Source organism: Syngnathoides biaculeatus, chromosome 3, assembly GCF_019802595.1.
Source record: "Syngnathoides biaculeatus isolate LvHL_M chromosome 3, ASM1980259v1, whole genome shotgun sequence".
Classification (NCBI taxonomy): domain Eukaryota; kingdom Metazoa; phylum Chordata; class Actinopteri; order Syngnathiformes; family Syngnathidae; genus Syngnathoides; species Syngnathoides biaculeatus.
This window is the reverse complement of record NC_084642.1, coordinates 40,360,759-40,382,998: the sequence shown is the minus strand read 5'-3', so window position 1 is coordinate 40,382,998 and position 22,240 is coordinate 40,360,759. Positions and strand designations below refer to the sequence as shown.

General features: G+C 43.7%; 1 protein-coding gene across 12 annotated transcripts in view; it reads left to right on the top strand.

The window, feature by feature from the left end:
* The window catches only part of samd4a (sterile alpha motif domain containing 4A), a 205,501-nt gene that overhangs the window by 117,535 nt on the left and 65,726 nt on the right, over positions 1 to 22,240 (top strand). For all 12 annotated transcript variants that reach the window (XM_061815858.1, XM_061815860.1, XM_061815854.1 and 9 more), the window contains one exon: positions 13,705 to 13,831. In XM_061815858.1, coding sequence (XP_061671842.1) covers positions 13,705 to 13,831 — 127 coding nt within the window. The remainder of the gene's footprint in view (positions 1 to 13,704; positions 13,832 to 22,240) is intronic.

The window sequence follows — 22,240 nt, the reverse complement described above, 5'->3', positions numbered from 1 at the left end:
GAGTGATTGTAACTGTGCCCAACTGATTTGGAGTCATTAGTGCCAAGATGTTTTTTCCAGTGTAGCTGCATAATCCCTCTTTACAATGGTAATGTTAGTCCGCTGGTTTCTCGTCCGATTGTAGCGTGCCCTGTTCCCACTACGCAGCCTCTTTAGCTTGGCAGAGTTGCCCAAGTCTGGCTGTAAACCACGGCTTGTTGTTATTGAATGTGCACTGAAACTGACTTATGCGGTACAGTATCTGTGAATTCATCAACGCTGCTCACTGAATTTTCAAAGACACTCCAGTCTGTGTAGTTAAAGCAATTTTGAAGTTCTAATTTTGGCTCTTTAGTCCACCTTTTAACAGATTTTACCAAAAGCTTTGCACGCTTACGTACTTGCCTGCATGTAGGTATTAAGTAGAATTGCGGGGAATTGCATGATATGCATGTTGAATGGTATCACAGTGGTCTAAAGTGTTATTTTCCCTCGTCAGACATTTTAGGTGCTGCTTTTATTTAGGGAGTTTGTGGTTAAGTTTAGCTGTGTTAAAATCTCCTAGGATAATGAGTGGTGAATCTGGGTGTTTTTTCTCAATCTTCTCTACCTGCTCGGCGAGCATTACCAGTGCTGTGTTCATGCTAGCTTGGGGTGTAATGTAAACACCTATGAGAATGAAAGAAGCAAATTCACATGGCGAGTAAAATGCCTTACAGTTGAAGGACAACTCCAAAAGTAATCTGCAGTGTGTGCTGAGCTGTGTAACGTCTTTGCACCAATTCTCATTCCTATAAAACCATATTCTAATACCTTTTGATTTCCGTGCTAGCTCCGTGATGTGGTCCACCCGATACAGATGAAAGCTAGGTAGCGTAACAGCGCCGTCGCGGACGTGTCCACAAAGCTAAGTCTCCAGGAAGCACAGGGCGATGGAACGTCCAAAGTCTTTGTAGGTCTTGATTAGAAGCTGAAGTTCATTTATTTTGTTGGGTAGTGAGTGTAGATTCCCAAGATGAATTGACGGAAGCACCAGTCTGTGTCCCATCTTTTGCAGTTGAACTTGTGTACCTGCGTGCGACCCTCTGTTTTCGACGTAACGATTTGCGCTCTCAGCGCTGCCTCTCGAAAAAGATTCAGCAAATTGGAAAGTGTTGTCAAAACAAAGTCTTGAAAAGACTCTCTGATGGTTAGCAAGTTATTTCTGTGTACCTGGGTCCCAAGATTATTGAAAAACACACAAACGTAAACAGTACCAGGCAGCACATACCGAAAATGGCCACACTGATATTGTAAGTGAAGGCTCGAAATTACCCATAGGTATGAATGTCAGTTGTTTATGTGACTGATTGGCTGTGAACTTGTAAAGGGTGTACCCCGGATCCTGCCCACAGATAACTGTGATAGGCTCCAGCACTCCCGCAACCCTTGTGAGGATAAACAGCTCAGAAAATGGATGGATGTTTTAGAGCTTATGTTTCTTCAAAACCTTTGTTTTCTTTCAAAATTGTGTTTCACATTTATCCTTTTTTTAACAAGACAGTGTCCCCATGGGGAACTTTCCACATAGTTTTGCAGCACTTCTGACAATATGAGTGACGCAAAGCATGCTGGGAGGAGGTACATTGCCTTGTGAAAGTATTCAGCTCCCTTGAACTTTTCAACCTTTCGCCACATTTCAGGCTTCATACATGATTTGAAATTGAATTTTTCTCGTCAAGAATCATGAACAAATAGGAGACAATCGTGAAGTGGAACAAAATTTATTGGATATTTTAAACTTTTTTTAACAAATAAAAACCTGAAAAGTTAGCTAATCAGCCTAGGACTACGCCACAGGACTTGGTCATTGACCTGAAAACAGCTGGGACCACCGTTTCCAAGGTGACTGTTGGTAATACACTACGACATCATGGTTTGAAATCATGCATTGCATGAAAGGTTCCCCTGCTTAAACCAGCTCAAGGCCCGTCTGAAGTTTCCCAATGAGACATTTGAATGATACAGAGGAGTCATGGGAGAAGATTTTGTGGTCAGATGTGACCAAAAATGGAACGTTTGGTCATAATTCCACTAACCGTGTTTGGAGGAAGACGAATGATAAGTTCCATCCCAAGAACAACATCCCTACTGTGAAGCATAGGGGTGGTAGCATCACGCTTTGGGGATGTTTTTCTGCACATGGGACAGGAAGACTGCACGGTATTAAGGAGAGAATAACTGCGGGCATGTATTGTGTTATTTTGAAGAACAACCTTTTTGCCTCAGTCAGATCATTGAAGATGGGTCGTGGGTGGGTCTTTCAACATGACAATAATACAGCCAGGAAATCCAAGAAGTGCCTCCGTAAGAAGCATATCAAGGTTCTGGCGTGGCCGAGCCAGTCTCCAGACCTAAACCCAAGAGAAAATATTTGGAGGGAGCTGAAACTCCATGTTTCTCAGCAACAGCCCAGAAACCTGTCTGATCTAGAGATCGCTGTGTAGGAGTTTGCCAAAATCCCTCCTGCAGGGTGTGCAAACCTAGTGAACAACTACAGGAAACTTTTGACCTCTGTAATTGCAAAGAAAGGCTACTTTACCAAATATTAACATTGGTTTTCTCAGGTGTTGAAATACTTATTTGCAATTGTATCACACAAATAAATCATTTAAAAAATCATACATTGTGATTTGTGGATTTTTCTTTTATATTTTCTCTCACAGTGGACATGCACCTACGATGAAAATTTCAGACCCCTCCATGATTTCTAATAGGGAGAACTTGCAGTATAGCAGGGTGTTCAAATACTTATTTTCTTCACTGTATGCCTCTTGGCTGCATCTTTGATCAGTCTTCTCCTTGCTCGAGGTCAAAGTTTAGAGGGATGACCGGGTTTCGGTAGATTTGCAGTGGCCCGATACCCCTTCCATGTCAATATGAATGCTTGCACATTGCTCCTTGAGATGTTTAAAGCTTGGGAGATTTTTTTGTATCCAAATTCGGCTTTAAAATTCTCCACAACAGTGTCTTGGACCTGTCTGGTGTGTTCCTTGGTCTTCATGATGCTCTCTGCACTTTAAACTGAACACTGAGATTATCACAGAGCAGGTGCATTTATACGGAGACTTGATTACACACAGGTGGATTCTATTTCTCATCATCATTCAACGTTGGATCATTCAGAGATCCTCATGGAACTTGTGGAGTGAGTTTGCTGCACTGAAAGTTAAGGGGCCGAATAATATTGCACGCCCCACTTTTCAGGTTTTTTATTTGTTAAAAAAGTATGAAATATCCAATTAATTTCGTTCCACTTCACGATTGTGTTCCACTTGTTGTTGATTCTTGACAAAAAATGTTAATTTTATATATTTGTTTGAAGCCTGAAATGTGGCAAAAGGTTAAAAAGTTTAAGGGGGCTCAATACTTTCACAAGGCACTGTAAATGGCATTACAAGTGCATGTTTCGTTTCATTTTTGTGAGTCATTCTTTTCTTTTATTTATTGCTACTTCTGCTATTCCATTTGGTGTAATGTGATCATTTTAATTTTGATGTGACACTGTGAGTGTGTACGACATTGTCAGTAATGACCTGCCTACACAGGCAGTGTGTAAGGGAATGTAAGCTTCTTCTACTTGCAGATGTGAAATGCAATTGTTCCTCATTGCCTTTATATCATAGGTTACATACATGCCAAAACATGCTGGCATGCATGCTGACAGTGTAACCAGTGTGTATTCATTCATTATTTGCGGATTTTCCTTATTCGTGGGGGTGTAACAAATGTAACCCCTGCGAATAATAGGGAATACTGAATGCAATTTTTGACGAGACATTTGTTCCAAACGTTTTCTTACTTTATCGGTCATTTTCTGATTTATTTTATTTTATTTTTTTTTTCATCATCTTTAATTCAACTTACACGGTGAGTCTTTTTCTCTCTCCCCAATTATGTTTTTCTCATCTCTGTCTGGGCTGCGTGCAATAGGTGGGTGGCTGAAATAGCGTGTGATTTGGTCGGTACTGGTCATCACTACCATTTTATGTTTTGCAGGATAAAGCAAACCAGAGCCAGCTGCTTCTTAGCTCGCAAGCTAGTTAAGGTACAGGGAAGTAAACTTAAACAGTTACCTTTCCCTAAAGTGTCCCAGTTGTATGGATCCAACCCTGTTCTGCCATTGGTTCAGGTTTAGTTTGAGTAAAAAGTTAAAGTAATTCAGGTATTATGTCCAATGTATTGAAGACAAAGAAGAGGAGGAAACTGGACTGTTCGGCAGAAGAAGAAGGAGAGGAATGCACAGAGCCTACAACTGAATGTAGGGACTTTGAATGTTGGGACTATGACAGGCAAATCTCAGGAGTTGGATGACATGATAATTAGGAGAAAGGTTGCTATATTGTGGATCCAAGAGAGCCAAGTGGAAAGATAGTAAGGGTGAAAATTTTAAATTATTTTTACCATGGAGTAGATGGGAAGAGAAATGGAATTGGGGTTATTTTAAAGGAACAGCTGACTAAGAATGTCTTGGAGGTGAAAAGAGTATCAGATCAAGTGATGAGGCTGAAACTTGAAAGTGAGAGTGTGTCGTGTAATGTGATTAGCGGTTATGCCCCGCTGGTAGGATGTGACCTAGAGTTGAAAGAGGAATTCTGGAAGGAACTAGATGAAGTAGTTCTGAGCATCCCGACACAGAGACAATTGTGATTGGTACAGATTGTAATGGAAATCTTTGTGAAGGAAACAGGGCCGACGACGAAGTGATGGGTAATTATGGCATGCAGGAAAGGAACTTTGAGGGACAGCTGGTGGTGGACTTTGTATAAAGGATGAGAATGGCAGTAGTAAAAGCCTTTTTCCAGAAGAGGTAGGAACACAGAGTGACCTACAAGAGCGGAGGTAGAAGCACACAGGTGGATTAGATGATGTGCAGACGATGTAATCTGAAGGAGGTTACTGACAGAAAGGTAGTGGTAGGGAGAATGTACCTTGGCAGCATAAGATGGTGGTGTGTAGGATGAGTCTGGTGGTGAGGAGGAAGATTAAAAAGACAAAATTAGAACCATGTGGTGGAAGCTGAGAAAGAAATAATGTTGTGCAGCCTTTTGGAAAGAGGTGAGACAGTCTATCAATGGACAAGAGGATCTCCCAGAAGACTGGGCTGTAACAGCCAAGGTGACCAAAGAGACAGGCAGGAGAGTACTTGTTGTGTCTTCTGGTAGGGAAGGGGAGAAGGCGACCTGGTGGTCGAACCCCAAAATACAGGAAGTTTTACAAAGAAAGATTTCAAAATTTCAGATGTCAAAAAGTTGAGGTATTGGTAACAGGAAGCACCTGAGACAGGTTCAAGTCCTCTATCAAGGAATCCCTAAGCAATCGCCATGGGTCCTGTATTATGTGACTTGAAACATGATTTGGTGCATTTCGATCCCCAAGACTCGAATTGCCTTGAAGACCAGTCTATATTGGGGTTTGCAGCCTTAACCACGGACTGCCACAACTGGGTCATGATTAATGGCGTCAAACACATGGAAACAAACTCATTCGGGATGAGAGTCTGGGGAAATAATGGTGAGACTCTGGATTTGAGGTGTTATCTTGCCCAGGAAGGTTCCATCTGGCCCGTATGCGTTCCAAAGACGTTGATCCTCAATAGTTCAGAGACCCATGCGCTTAGCTAAGAGTGTGTTCAATAGGTTGGCATCTTTGCTGCAGTGTATAAATGCATCTATGCGGACTTGCTGACTCAGAAAAGCCTGAGTGACTCACTGTTATTGCCATCTTGTCCAGGATAGCAGTGGGATTGGCGCGGCAATGAGCCACAGTGTGACCCTGTTGCTCCCAGTAGAAATGACGCGGCCCCCATCAATCCATGTCAGATGTCGCCACTTCCACTCTGAACTGCAGTTTAGGGTCCAGCAACGTGAGGACGGTGGCGGAGATAAAGCGCAACTTGAGTTTTTTAAAGACTTTCTGACCTAACTGGTTCCATACAAAGGGTCTGTTGGGTGAGGTAAGACCCTGCAACAACGAAGCTACTGTATTGAAGTTGTATAAAAGTTTGCGAACATTAGGAAACTTTGAACGTCCTTGCGTGACTTAGGGGTGGGCCAAATGAAAATGGCATCTATTTTACTGGAGTCCATTCGGATCTCCTGTTGAGCTAGCAAAAATCCAAGAAAGGACACAGAAACCTGGTGGAATTCACATACACTGCAATACCGAACAGAGATGGATTATGTGGGTCTTTTAATCTGGAGAGAAAATCAAAATATCATGTAAATACACAAACATGTACACGTTGAGCCTGTCACACAGGACAACAAAAACAAGAACAACTTTCTTTCGGCTTTTCTTGTTCGGGGTCGCCGCAGCTTGTCATCTCAGATGAACGCTCATATTTGTTTGACACAGTTTTTATGCTGGATGCCCTTCCTGATGCAACCCCTCTTTGAGGAGTGGAGGCCCCAGTGAGAAACGAACTCATGACCCCTGGTTTACCAAACCAATGCTGTAACTCGGGGGTCGGGAACCTTTTTGACTGAGGGAGCCACAAATACCAAATATTTTAAAATGTAATTTCAAAGGATCCATTCAATATTTTAAAAACTAAATACAGGTGTATTTGCGCATTTATGTAAGACCAACACTTTTCGAGTACAATAATTCTGAATTATTTTAAATAACATTATGCTGTTGCTAACCAATAATGGCAAAAGTACTTCTTACCATTCTTCTTCTTCTGGTGCTTCATATGTCATTAATTTAAGCCTCACGCAGGAGTTGAGACTTCCATGCATTAATCCCCTGCTCTAACCACTGAGCTATGGGGCCTCATACAGGACATCTTTCATAAAGTTTTCAAACACTGCACATTCATCCAAAAGGCATAACTAAGTATTCATCATGTCTAGTAGGTGTTAGGGTTAATGTTGAATGCTGTTTTCCATTCTTCCCCCTCATTAATCCTGAGAAGGTGGTATGTATTCCTTCAATCAAGTTTAGTGAATATCTTCGCCCCCTCTAGGAGCTCAAAGGTGGTGGAGATGAGTGGCAGGGGGTACCTGTTGATCACCATAATGTTCTTCAGACCCTGATAATCAATACAGGGAAGAGGGTTTTGACCTTCTTATTCACGAAGAACCCCACACTCACTGGGGACGAAGAAGGACGAATGAGTCCAGCTGCCACATAATCCCTCACGGCGGGGTGCTCCGGCGCTGTAAGAGAGAACAACCTCCCACACGGTTGTGTAGTACCATGCAGCAAAACTTGTACAGGCGATGTGGTGAAAGGGACAGCCTTACATTTTGGAAAAAAAACATATTTTATGGCATGGTAACAGATGGGCACTTGGGACCAGTCAGGATACCCGGACGGGACCGGTGCCACTTCCTTTACGACATAACCTTGAAGAGTAACAATGGCTTGAAACAGGTCCGGATGCAGCTGCTCCGCCATGACATATGCCCAGAGGAACAGTCAATATGAGGGTTATTTATTTAACCTCAGCCAAGGGTTTCCTAATATGAGGTGAGGTCAAACACATGAAAATTAATACACTCAGAGTGGGACTTTGGGAATGTCACAGTGAGCCTTTCGGTGAGGCAAGTATTCTTGCCCAAAGAACTAGGAGAGTGTTCAGTAGATTAGCATCGGAAGCAGAGTCAGTGAACATATTAATGAGAGTGTTTCTTGGGGAAGAGCGAGGGCAAGATTTTTTCAATAAGGTTTAGACTTACTGTTCCAGTGCCTTTGTTGGCGGCACCCGTAGCTGTGACATGACGGTTGCCCACGACATAATTCAACTGGCCGCAGTAGAAAAACCGTCCTTCCCTCAGCCAGTGTTAAAGTTCCTCAGGGAAGAGCCGGAACCTGCCCATTTGCATGGGTTCACCCGGGGTAGCGCTGGCCAGTGTCTTGTGGTCAACAACCAGTAAAAAGCCATATACGTCAAAATCATGTTTTGTGGTTGGAAGAAACGGATGGGTCCATCCCGGCTGCCGTTTTTTAGTTCATAACATCATAAAAATCATGAATCTCATGACAGTGGACCTTTAAAAATTGGTATTTGTATTGAATACTAGCTGAAAAGACCAATGGATTCCAGTAAAGGTTAACGTGTGGCCAAACACGCTACCGTGTTCACGAGCCATCAACCCGTCACTATGTGGGATTTATTTCTGATTGAGAACAAATCCAGCAACGAAGTATTTGATGCGTCTCGACTTTTATACGCTTTCCAACTTTTCTGGGTAAATCTCGACAACTTACTCACCAGATACAAGTGTATATCCAGTTGTCCAAGACTAGCGGAAGAGAATTATCAGTCCAATTTCTTATCGGCGAAAACATCGACTTTGGCATTATATACAGGTCCTCAATGCCGAGTTTATCTAATTTTTTTCACGTACCTTCTTTTATTTTCACCTTCTAAATGTCTTACGGTATCGGACATGAGTCTGGGCGTTGTGCTATAATATTTTTGTGTCGTCTTGAACTGATTTTAGCATTGAACAATGCTTTGTTAGACCAGCAGTATGGCAACATAAACAAAAGTCACATGATTTGATGACGTAGGTGCACGAGCTCTATGGAGCCATATAGCCGGTCAAACAAAGCATTGTTACAAGTTAATTCTGTTGAGACGACACGAAAATGTTTTATAGCACGACACCTAGAGTTTCGTCCGATACCGTTAAACATTTAGAAGGTGATATTAAACGAAGGTACGTGGAACAATTAGGGACACTTGGCAGAGAGGACCCATACTTAATGCCGAAGTCAATGTTTTTGCCAATAAGAAACTGGACTGTTAATTGGCTTCCGCTTGTCTTGGACAACTGGATATACACGTACCTGGTGAGTAAGTCGTCGAGATTTACACAGAAAAGTTCGAAAGCATATAAAAGTCGGGACACATGCAAATACCTTGTTGCTGGATCTGTTCTCAATCAGGAATAAATCCCACATCGTGATGGACCCATTCAGATTTTTTCAATACAAATGCCAATATTTAAATAAATGACCTCGGGTTTTACACAAACTAGCATTCATTAACTGTGACTGGAAAAAAAAAAAGCCTCTGTACAAGAAAGCGTCATGCTTTCCTCTGGAAAACTGTGACAGACGGTTTATTATTATTTTTTTTAAATACCCATTGTTCTCAAATGAGTCCATTTGGGGTTATAAATACTTAATAATTTGATATTGAGAAGAAAAATTCCTGCCTGAAATGAGTATTTTGTTGGGCACCATCCATCATGTCCATGATCTCTATACACTTCTCATTTTTTCAGTACAAATACCAATATTTAAATAAATGACCCCTGGTTTTACACAAACTCGCACTTATTAACCATGATTAGGGAAAAAAATTAAGGACAGGGAATAGTCTCCGCTGTACACAGAAGTGTATTGTGGCCACACGTTCACCTCCGTAAACCTCTCTGCGACAGATGAGTTTTTTACTCATTGTTCTCAAATTAGTCAATTTGGCATTATAAATACATCTTGATTATTTGAGATTGAGAAAAATGATTCCCACCTGAAATGAAGTGATCGCGACACAGGCGTGTGTATTTGGTTGGGCACCATCCATCACGTATAATTGCCGAAATCCATCTATCTTTTCTGGTCCATTCAGCTGGTATTCTATAGAATGATCTCTTTGAAGATCTGTCTCTTCTGTTGTGACAACGAACAGCACAACAAGTCTCGGCCATTGTGAATATTCTGCTCCGGTTCAACGTCTCCCACAATGTCAAGCAGCTCTGTTTGACCGGCAATAATTTTCTTTCCCCTTCGGCTTGTCCCGTTCGGGGTCGCCATAGCGTGTCATCTTTTTCCATCCAAGCCTATCTCCTGCATCTTCCTCTCGAACACCCACTGTCCTCATGTCCTCCCTCACGACATCCATCAACCTTTTCTTTGGTCTTCCTCTAACTCTTTTTCCTGGCAGCTCCAACCTCAGCACCCTTCTACCAATATACTCACTCTCGCCTTTGAACATGTCCAAACAATCAGTCTCCTCTCTCTAACCTTGTCTCCAAAACATCCAACTTTGGCTGTCCCCCTAATGAGCTCATTTCTAATCCTATCCAATCTGTTCACTCCAAGCAAGAACCTCAGCATCTTCATTTCTGCTACCACCAGTTCTGCTTCCTGTTGTTTCTTCAGTGCCACCATCTCTAATCCGTACATCATGGCCAGCCTCACCACTGTTTATAAACTTTGCCCTTCACCCTAGCATAGACTCTTCTGTCACATAGAACACCAGACACCTTCCGCCAACTGTTCCACCCTGCTTGGACCTGTTTCTTCATTTCCTGACCACACTCTCCACTGCTCTGTATTGTTGACCCCAAGTATTTGAAGTTGACCACCTTAAATTCTTCTGACACACCTACGTCACATCTCACCGCTGTTCTGGTGCTCTCATACATGTCCTGTACTATTTGAACATATTTCTCAGATTTGTGCATGCAGTACTACAGTTCCTCTCTTGGTACTCTGTCATAGGCTTTCTCTAGGTCTACAAAGATACAATGTAGCTCCTTCTGACCTTCTCTGTACTTTTCCACGAGCATCCTCAAGGCAAATAATGCATCTGTGGTACTCTTTCTAGGCATGAAACCATACTGTTGCTCGCAGATACTTACTTCTGTCCTGAGTCTTGCCTCTACTACTCTTTCCCATAACTTCATTGTTTGGCTCATCTTTATTCCTCTATAGTTTCCACAGCTCTGAACATCTCCTTTGTTCCTAAAAATGGGGAATAGCACACTTTTCCTCCATTCTTCTGGCATCTTCTCTCCCGCTAGTATTCTATTGAATAATTTGGTCAAAAACTCCAGTGCCACCTCTCCAAATCGCTTCCATACCTCCACTGGTATGTCATCAGTCATCATCATGTCTTTCCATTTTTCCATTCTGTTCAGTGCCTTTCTATCTTCCCCCTTAGTAATCATTGCCACTTCCTGGTCATTCACGCTTGTCTCTTCGACTCTAGCTTCTCTCCCATTTTCTTCATTCATTAACTTCTCAAAGTACTCTTTCCATCTCCTCAGCACACTACTGGCACCAGTCAACATATTTCCATCGCTATCCTGAATCACCTTTACTTGGTGCACATCCTTCCCATCTCTATCCCTCTGTCTGGCCAACCTGGAGAGATCCTTTTCTCCTTCTTTCGTATTCAACCTTGTGTACGTGTCGTCATATGCCTCCTGTTTAGCCTTCCCCACTTCTGTCTTTGCCCTACGTCGCATCTCAATGTATTCCTTCCGCCTCTCTTCTTTCCTTGGATGACTTCCTGTATTTTGGGGTTCCACCACGAAGTCTCCTTCCTCCCTTCTCTCTCTCTCTCTCTCTCTCTCTCTCTCTCGCTCTCTCTCTCTCCCTCTCTCTCTCTCTCCAGAATTTCTCTTTCAACTCGAGGTCACATCCTACCTGTGGGGTATACTCGCTATTCACATTATACACAATACCCTCAATTTCAAATTTCAGCCTCATCACTCGATCGATACTCTTTTCACCTCCAAGACATTCTTAGCTCGCGCTTTCTTTAAAATAACCCTTACTCCATTTCTCTTCCCATCTACTCCATGGTGAAATGATTTAAACCCTCCTCCTAGCCTTCTAGCCTTACTCCCTTTCCACTTGTTCTCTTTGATGCCCAATACATCAACCTTTCACTCAATCATCATGTCAACTAACTTCTGATCTTTCCCTGTCATAGTCCCAACATTCAAATTCCCTACACACAGTTTTAGGGTCTGTTCATGCCTCTTCTGCCGGCCAAACCGCTTTCCTCCTCTTTTTTGTCTTTGACCTGCATTATCTGAATTTCTACCTACGCCTTGCAGATTAACACTGCCGGGTGCATGCGTAGTTAGCTCGGGCCAAGGCCTATCCGTTATGGAATTCATTTGATGAACGCTCTTATATGTTTGGCACAGTTTTACGCCGGATGCCCATCCTGCCGCATCCATCTGCATTTATCCGGGCTTGGGACCAGCCTACAGAACGCGCAGGAATTGTGCCCCCCTTCGGGCTGCAGATAGTCATAGGTGCTGTGAAAACTGTGACGTCACATGCACAAGCTCGAAAAGGAGCAGCTTGTTGTTGTTGGAGAGTTCCGTGGGCTACTGGAGCGTTACTTAAAAAAAGCAACTAACAAACTCAGCAGTGACTCCTGTTCCTCATTCCCCATTGCTGAGGTTATTACAATACAGTGGAAAAAAAACACAATTTCACTGAACAATGAAAATAAATATTTGCTTAATAATTGCCTGAATATTTATTTTACCTACTCCTGAACCTTCACGCACAGCGTCTAAAAATCAGGGCTGTATTTATTTAATCTTTAGGGCGTTGTAAACAAAAACATGTCGGCGTGACGTCAATGAAAAGTATCTATCGCCGGATATTGTTCGAACACTCGGGAGGATGAATTTACTCTTCATATGTTTCCAAAAGACCCGGTTCGACGTGAAAAATGGATTGCACAGGTGCAAAGGACGAGAGCTTCGCGGATTACAAATGACAGGTAGGTGTGTATAAAGCATTCTAAAGAAAAAATAATAGTTGGGGTGGGAAGTAATCCTCTCAGAACGTAACAAAAAAATCTGCGTGTATAAATCAGGGGTGCTAAATGTGTCGCTGTCACTTCGGCGCCGCGTCCGCCGATCACGGGTTCGGCTGGGGTGGCTCATTGCAGCGCCGAGCTGGGCCGCTTTACAGCGTTGTCGCTTGCAGCTGAGTGCGCCATCGTCGGCAGCGTTGTTCATCGCCACCGCCGTCCGCGGGGTTGTTCATGCGTTGCCATTGTTCATCACCGCCAACGCTGACAGATAAACAATGCTGCCGATGAATAACTTGCCAACGCAGCTCAGCGCCGCAATGAGCCACCAATGAGAGTTGTCGTCGCTGAGTATGCTACATCCTGTCAGGGTGTCAGGGAGTCTGCTGTTAGAAGTGATCTAAGTGGCTCTTTAGCTGGAGTGCGTAGGGGTGCGTGAACGGTGAATGTGCGGATGGCCGTGGAGAACCACGACCCTCACATATTTATTATGTAGCTTAAAAATGTATGAGTCGGTGGGAATTTTTAGGGTTGGGTTTTTAGGGAAATTGGAACCACAAACTTTTTTTTTATGCCTCTCTGAAATTGCACAAGGTTTGATGAAAGAAGTTAAGACTTAAGAAGATATGATACACGTTTTTGAGCGAAATAACACTCCAATCCGACACATTTATTTTCCCAAGCCACGCAGAGCCGGCTTAATAAGGTTGAAAGGCATGTGACTCTGGAGCCGTGAGTTGCCGACCCGTGGCATATAAGAAAGAATAATAAAGGAGACATATATATATATTTTTTTACAATTTAAGTTCCCAGGTCTCTTAATAAAAGATCTGATATGCTTTGATTTGTGTCACTAACTTTGTGACTGACAAATTTTCCACCCCGTGCAATTACTTTTTTTGGAAAAGATGAACTTGTAACAGTCTAGATTTTTCGTGCAATTATTTGTGATGAATGATGAATAAAGCCTCGGTGAAACCGAAGCCACTTCTGGGTAATTCACTCAACCCCCAGAGACCCATTTACCTGTATTTGTTAGAGGTTAACTACTGTTAAACAATTTAGGACAGCAAGCTAGAAACCCCCACGGTGGTACATCTGGCATTTTTTTACTCTTCAACAAGTTGATTAAATGGTCTTGTTTCTTTTTCTTTTTTCAGGGTCTGTGGTTTGCCAATCCTGGGGGCAGCAACAGCATGCCAAGCCAAACCCACAGCTCTGTGCAACGTACCCGCTCCCTGCCGGTTCACACAACACCACAAACTATGGTCATGATCCAACAAGCTGGTAGGAACCTTTGAAAGAAACTCACACATACCCAAATTATTTACTTTGTGGCTTTTGACACAACACCCAAATTTTACCTGTGCAGTTTGATAAGGAACATGCAGCTTGTTGTGAAAAACAATTTTATTTTTTTTTTCGATCCACCTGGTGAAGTAAAAAAACAATTAATTTACAGTGCTTTTTCGTTTAATTTAATGATGCTTTTTATCTGGTGTGAAATTTACATTTTGTTGCTTTTGTTCATGGAACATGTGGTCCATTTTATCCACTAAAATTTACCAGTTTTAAATATGAAACAAAACATATTTTATTAGTCATATTTTATTTTTCCAGTCACAAGTTGTTCCATGAATGTATGTATGAAACTTGGATTAGTCTTGGCATGGCAGTCCTTTTGAGTGTACGGAATCAGTCGAATCAGTTCTTTAAAAATAATTGTAGAGTGAGTTGTTAGTTCTTTTTCACAGAATCTTTCAAGTGCTTCATTCAGTTCATATTCACTGAACACATTCAGTGAGCGAGATTACGTTATAAACTAGAAAAAGTGGGAAGACTTAAAAAAGAAAGCTTAAGCTATGTTATTACCGACTGATCTCTTTCTCAATAAACTCTCAAACACCCATCTTCTGTTGTGACTCTTGAACATTTCAAGACGGGATTTTTCCGTTTATAGATGGAATTCCATCTTTTTAAATTGCAAGAATTAAAAAAAAAATAAAAATCAGTTTCTCTGAAATATTTCGACCCTAACCCGTGTGAGAATCCACACTCGTTAATTTTCCGGTTCCACTTTTGCAAGCAAGGCGGAAAATGTGATACACGTCTGTTGATTGGTCGAATGTGGAACAGGCAGGTAATGAGCCCATTTGCAAGTGAACAAAATGGCAGTGCTTGAGAGGAAAGAGACTTCGCGAGTGAAAGAAATTGATAGAAATCTCAAAAATAAGTTTCGATAGGATTGGACGGAACAAGAAATCGTCGATACCGTTCGAAAGAAGGAAGTTACCACTCTGTTAAGCGACTTTATTCACAAAATCGATCGATCTGGTAAAGCATTGTGCACATGGTGTCATAATATTATTGACTATGGATCAAGAGGTTTCAAGGCATTGGAAGGTCACGCCAAACAACAAAACACGTCAACAACTGGAAGCAAGGAAAACGAACTTTTCCATAGTTGGTTCCTTCGGATGTCAACCCGAGGCAAAGAAACGTTACAGACTTAATCCCTTGCTTACTTCCACTACTCCCGGTATTGAGAAGGAAGATCCACCGAAACAACCAACCCCAATTGCATACAGGGTCGTCAATTACAAGGTGACAGTTCAAAACCAATTACTTTTAAAAATGTCTGTATTATTTACCATAATTTCTAGAAAATAACACGCAAATTTTTCCAAAAATATTTTCAAAAAGTTAGAGTGCATTATATTTAGTTATGGATGAAAAATTTAAAAAATACAATCACAATGTATAGTTGTAGTTACACATTTATTTATTTATATATATATTACGGTAATGTGCGCCCCCAACCTGAACTCTATGACCTCCTCGGGAGCTTGCATTTTATGATTGTTAGCGCAGCATGTTTGTTGCTACTGCACCAAAGATCAGGAACGACTGCTTGTGAGCTTGTTTTAACTTAAACCAAGACAAAAAAAATGTCAATTACAATGGCTAGTTGTGAAGCTGCTTTTAAAACAAATGTCATCACTCGCGCCGATGACGCCGCCAACCCGGAAGTAGCGTTGCAGTCCGAAACAACGATGTTGTTGTGAAAGCCAGCGTGACAGTGTTGCTGCGTCGACGTAGACAATCGTCGAAAGCCTTATAGCTGTAGGAAAGCGGCCGCCCCGGTTGGTCGCCGCCATAGATCTTTTTCAGTGAGCGTAGTAGGGCGCACCGGGCAGTTGAACAGGTGCTGCATGTCGTGTGCCACAGTCCAGGCAGACGTTGGCAACTGTGTCGTCGAGGCGGTGTTTGTAGCTGTTCAACAGGCGACAGAACCCCGAGCACAGTTGGGGGAGGATGGAGGGTGCTTCCCGAGGCAGAGACTGTTTGTTGTTGTGAATTGGAGCCCCCAAGGACGATGTTAGGCTTGCAGGCCAGCCTGGTGTTGGTGACGGCCAATGTGTGGAGTTCAGTAAGTGCGCTTGTATTGTTGGTCGTCTAGCCATCCATTGGTACCGACGAACTGGCCTATGTCTGTTTGCCAACAAGTGACGTCGTAGATTTTGAGACGCTGTGGTCGGACGCGACGGACTAGGTTGCTGTTTGGATGACCCGGTCGATGGCATTGAAGCAAATACTGCCTAGACAGCAGTTCGTTGTGTTGACGGACGGGAAGGGTTTGGTTTCAACGTCCAGGTGGTCAGTGGAGGACATCAGGTGGCAGGCTGTGACGCAGCAGAACGCTGCATTTTGGCTGGCCTGAAGTTCCTTCCAATGGCTGGGTTCGGTGACCAGATCGGAGGGTCATAGTTGAGCAGGTGCCGTCTAATGGCTTTGTAACGGGTGGCTTGCACCTCTTTGTTGGCACCCCAGGAGGAACCACCGAGTGCTTTCAGGGTTAGGGTAGGGGAGAGCAAGGTCATGGGTTGAAATGATTTGTCCTCACCCGGTGGCTTGCCAGATTTCGGCAGAGGGATTGCCCTGTCGGCTTTCCAGATAGAAGGAACGATGGATGACCGAAGCGAGAGGCTGAACAGTTCAGCAAAGTCGCTGTGACAGGCTGGTCCTTTGTGTTTGAGCATGACAGCACACACGCCGTCAGGCCCCAGGGCTTTACTGGCCTTTACACCACGGATGCCCGTGGCGATGTCGGCCAGGATGAATGTTGGTGCGTCGTCGGTTTTCAAGCAGTGCAACAAATGCAGGGTGTTTCAGGCGGCCTTTGAATGTATTGATGCTTTGCCAGCTGGGTGTGCGTGGAATTGCATGTTGAAATGCTTGGCACAGGACTGGGGAGTACCGGCAATTTTACCGTTAAATTGAGGAGAGACGTCTCTCAGCGGCTGGGGCTTTGTAAGCAAACGCAATGTTGACCAAAGTTTGTGTATGCCTCGCCAAAGATCACATTGTTCGATGTGTTCCCGCCAGCATTGAGAGCGGTGCTCGTTGACAGCTCGACGAACCTCGGCCTTAAGCCGGGAAATTTCTGGGTCGGACGGGTCGATTTGATGTCGACGGTCCCGTTCGTCAGGGAGACGTGCTGCGACGGTCGGGAAAGACGGTGAACCCGAGCTATGCGACCGCAAGCGAGGTAGCTGATGTCATTTCGAACCAGGAACGCCACGCCGCTGCCTTGTCGGCGGTCGCAGCAGATGACTGTGTAGTCGCCGACTGCCGTTAGCTTGGCTTTGGCGGTGAGCTTGGTCCCATGAACGGCGCAGACATGAATGTCCTTGGCCGCCAGGAAGGCCGAGAGTTTGGATTTCTTGACGTTGAGGCCGTTGATGTTTATCTGGTAGACGTTGAATTACTCAGATTGTGTGCTGGGCAGAGGCAGCGGCGTGGGTGGCTCAGCGTTGCAGCAGGGACCGACGTAGTCGTCCAAGTAGGGTTGAAGGTTTGGCGGGCCGGAACAGCGCAGGTGGATCCAGTTTTGGCACGATGAACACAAGACAGCGTTATAGTTTACATAGCGGCGGCAGACTGAACAGCTGTCCCAAGGTCCCGGGTTGGGAGGAACGCTGCCCGACATAATTAGCAGGATCCGGAGCAGGCCAAAAAACGATGGCTGCATGGCTGTCGACGTCGACACACCGTAACTGCACCGGAAAGGGTTGACGAGTCTTTGACCACCCAGGGGGGGTATGGATTTGCTGCTGACAAGCACATTTGTCATGAAATCCCTGAAACAATGATAGTTCGCCTCTATGGTGTGAGGTGGATATAAAAACGGCGTGAGCTCAAAGTACGTAATTCGATGGTCATGGGTACATTAAAAAAAAAAACGGGAGTGCACGCAATTGAAATGGTCGCTTTTTTTTTTATGTGGTCATTACCCTCGTTTCTACATAGTTTGAGCTCACGTTGTTTTGATAGCCACCTGACGCATGGGAAAGCTATGGCGTCAGGTGAGGGAGAGGCTGCGCTGCGGAACCAACTTTGGGGGTGCGCATTATACTTCAGAACGCATTATACTCGAGAAATTACGGTACTTATAACAAAACATGACGTTAATAATTGTTGTCAAATTAATGCATTTCAATCATTAACAAAAAGAAGAAATTAAAATGTTTTATGAATGGATATGATATACATCCCAGCTATCAACGAGCAGGAGGTTAGGGGCAATTTCGAGTGTCCAATTAATGTTGCATGTTTTTGTGATGTGAGAGGAAACCGGAGTGCCCAGAGAAAACTCACACAGGCACCCGGAGAACATCCAAACTCCACACAGGCGGGTCTGGGATTGAACCCTGGACCCCAGAACTGTGATACCAGGGCTTTCCAGCTGATCCACCGTGCTGCCCTTATTATTATTTATTATAATTAAAATGTAAGCATGGTGCAGAGCTGTAGAGCGTTGGCCTCACAGTTATGAGGACCGGGGTTCAAATACTGGCCCCACCTTTGTGGAGTTTGCATGTTCTCCCCATGCCTGCATGGGTTTTCTCCGGGCACTCCAGTTTCCTCCCACATCCCAAAAACGCGCATTAATTGGTAACTATAAGTTGCCTCTTGGTGTGATTGTGAGTGCAAAAGTTGTCTGTCTACATTTGGCCTGTGATTGGCTGGCAACCAGTTCAGGGTGTACCCCGCTTCCTGCCCGAAGATAACTGGGACAGGCTCCAGCACTCCCAGGCTCAGAAAATGGGTGGATGGATGAAGCAAAAAGTTTTAATAATCACATTCGAGACTCATTATTATTATTATTATTGTTAATATTGTTATTTTTATAAGACAAAAAGCATTATTAATCTGTAGTCACATCTCGTGTACTATACATGTATACAGTTTTAAACCATTTAGCACTTTAATAAGAGCAGATTCTGTACTGTGATGAGTTTGGAAACATGATTGAAATTTGTCAAAAAGTCAAGAAATTGCTTAGTTAAAAAAAAATACTCAAGAATCTTGGTTATGAAAGGGAGATTTGAGATGGGTTTCTTCTTATTCTTTTCCTTTCGGCTTGTCCCATTAGGGGTCGCCACAGCGTGTCATCTTTTTCAATCTTAGCCTATCTCCTGCATCTTCATCTCTAACCCCAACTGCCTTCATGTCTTCCCTCACCACATCCATAAACCTTCTCTTTGGTTTTCCTCTCGCTCTTTTGCCTGGCAGCTCCATCCTCAGCACCCTTCCACTAATATACTCACTCTCTCGCCTCTGAACATGTCCAAACCATCGAAGTCTGCTCTCTCGAATCTTGTCTCTAAAACATCCAACTTTGGCTGTCCCTCTAATGAGCTCATTTCGAATCCTATCCAACCTGGTCACTCCGAGCGAGAAACTCAACATCTTCATTTCTGCCACCTCCAGTTCTCCTTCCTGTTGTTTCTTCAGTGCCACCGTCTCTAATCCGTACATCGTGGTCGGCCTCACCACTGTTTTGTAAACTTTGCCCTTCATCCTAGCAGAGACTCTTCTGTCACATAACACACCAGACACCTTTCGCCAGCTGTTCCAACCTGCTTGGACCCGTTTCTTCTCTTCCTTACCACACTCACCATTGCTCTGGATTGTTGACCCTAAATATTTGAAGTTGTCCACCCTCGCTATCTCTTCTCCCTGAAGCCTCACTCTTCCCCCTCCACTTTTCTCATTCACGCATATATTCTGTTTTACTTCGGCTAATCTTCATTCCTCTCCTTTCCAGTGCATGTCTCCATCTTTCTAATTGTTCCTCTGCATGTTCCCTGCTTTCACTGCATATCACAATATCATCTGCGAACATCATGGTCCAAGGGGATTCCAGTCTAACCTCATCTGTCAGCCTATCCATTACCACTACAAACAGGAATGGGCTCAGAGCTGATCCCTGATGCAGTCCCACCTCTACCTCAAATTCTTCTGTCACACCTCACCATTGTTCTGCTGCCATCATACATGTCCTATACTATTTTAACATACTTCTCTGCCACACCAGACTTATGCATGCCGTACCACAGTTCCTCTCTTAGTACTCTGTCATAGGCTTTCTCTAGATCCTCAAAGACACAATGTAGCTCCTTCTGACCTTTTTTGTACTTTTCCACTAGCATCCTCAAGTCAAATATTGCATCTGTGGTACTCTTTCTAGGTATGAAACCATACTGTTGCTCGCAGATACTTACTTCTGTCCTGAGTCAAGCCTCCACTACTCTTTCCCATAACTTTATTGTGTGGCTCATCAACTTCATTCCTCTATAGTTCCCACAGCTCTGAACATCCCCTTTGTTCTTAAAAATGGGAACTACAACACTTTTCCTCCATTCTTCAGGCATCTTTTTGCCCGCTAGTATTCTGTTGAATAAGTTGGTCAAAAACTTCACAGCCATCTCTCCAAATTGCTTCCATACCTCCACCGGTATGTCATCAGGACCAACTGCCTTTCCATTTTTCATTCTTTGTAGTGCCTTTCTGACTTCCCCCTTAGTAATCATTGCCACTTCCTGGTCCTTCACACTTTCCTCTTCAACTCTTCCTTCTCTCTCATTTTCTTCATTCATCAACTTCTCAAAGTATTCTTTCCATCTATTTAGCACACTACTGGCACCAGTCAACACATTTCCATCTCTATCCTTAATCACCGTGGTAGAATAATTTAAGGGTTAGGTTAATTTACTTGCTGCACATCCTTCCCATCTCTATCCCTCTGTCTGGCCAACCTGGAGAGATCCTTTTCTCCTTCTTTCGTGTCCAACCTGGTGTACATGTCTTCATATGCCTCTTGTTTAGTCTTTGCCACCTCTACCTTTGCCCTACGTCGCATCTCGATGTACTCCTTTCGCCTCTCCTCAGTCCTCTCAGTATCCCACTTCTTCTTCGCTAATCTCTTTCCTTGTATGACGCCTTGTATTTTGGGGTTCCACCACCAAGTCTCCTTCTCCCCTTTCCTACCAAAAGACACACCAAGTACTCTCCTGCCTGTCTCTCGGATTACCTTGGCTGTCGTTGTCCAGTCTTCCGGGAGCTTCTGCTGTCCATCGAGAGCCTGTCTCACCTCTTTCCAAAAGGCCCCACAACATTCTTCCTTTCTCAGCTTCCACCACATGGTTCTCTCCTCTACCTTTGTCTTCTTAATCTTCCTACCCACCACCAGAGTCATCCTACACACTACCATCCTATGCTGTCGAGCTACACTCTCCCCTACCACTACTTTACAGTCAGTAACCTCCTTCAGATTACATCGTCTGCGCAAAATATAATCCACCTGCGTGCTTCTACCTCCTCTCTTGTAGGTCACTATATGTTCCTCCCTCTTCTGGAAATAAGTGTTCACCACAGTCATCTCCATCCTTTTTGGAAAGTCCACCACCATCTGTCCCTCAAAGTTCCTTTCCTGGATGCCGTACTTACCCATCACTTCTTCATCGCCCCTGTTTCCTTCACCATTATGTCCATTACAACCTGCACCAATCACAACTCTCTCGCTGTCAGGGATGCTCAGAACTACTTCATCTAGTTCCTTCCAGAATTTCTCTTTCAACTCTAGGTCACATCCAACCTGTGGGGCATAGCCACTCACCACATTATACATAACACCCTTAATTTCAAATTTTAGTCTCATCACTCGATCTGATACTCTTTTCACCTCCAAGACATTCTTAGCCAGCTCTTCCTTTAAAATAACCCCTACTCCAATTCTCTTCCCATCTCCTCCGTGGTAGAATAATTTAAGGGTTAGGTTAATTTACTTGGTGCACATCCTTCCCATCTCTATCCCTCTGTCTGGCCAACCTGGAGAGATCCTTTTCTCCTTCTTTCGTATTCAACCTTGTGTACGTGTCGTCATATGCCTCTTGTTTAGCCTTCCCCACTTCTGTCTTTGCCCTACGTCGCATCTCAATGTATTCCTTCCGCCTCTCTTCTTTCCTTGGATGACTTCCTGTATTTTGGGGTTCCACCACGAAGTCTCCTTCCTCCCTTCTCTCTCTCTCTCTCTCTCTCTCTCTCTCTCTCTCTCTCTCTCTCTCTCTCTCTCTCTCTCTCTCTCTCTCTCTCTCCTCTCTCTCTCTCTCCAGAATTTCTCTTTCAACTCGAGGTCACATCCTACCTGTGGGGTATACTCGCTATTCACATTATACACAATACCCTCAATTTCAAATTTCAGCCTCATCACTCGATCGATACTCTTTTCACCTCCAAGACATTCTTAGCTCGCGCTTTCTTTAAAATAACCCCTACTCCAATTCTCTTCCCATCTCCTCCGTGGTAGAATAATTTAAACCCTGCTCCTAAACTTCTTGCCTTACTACCTTT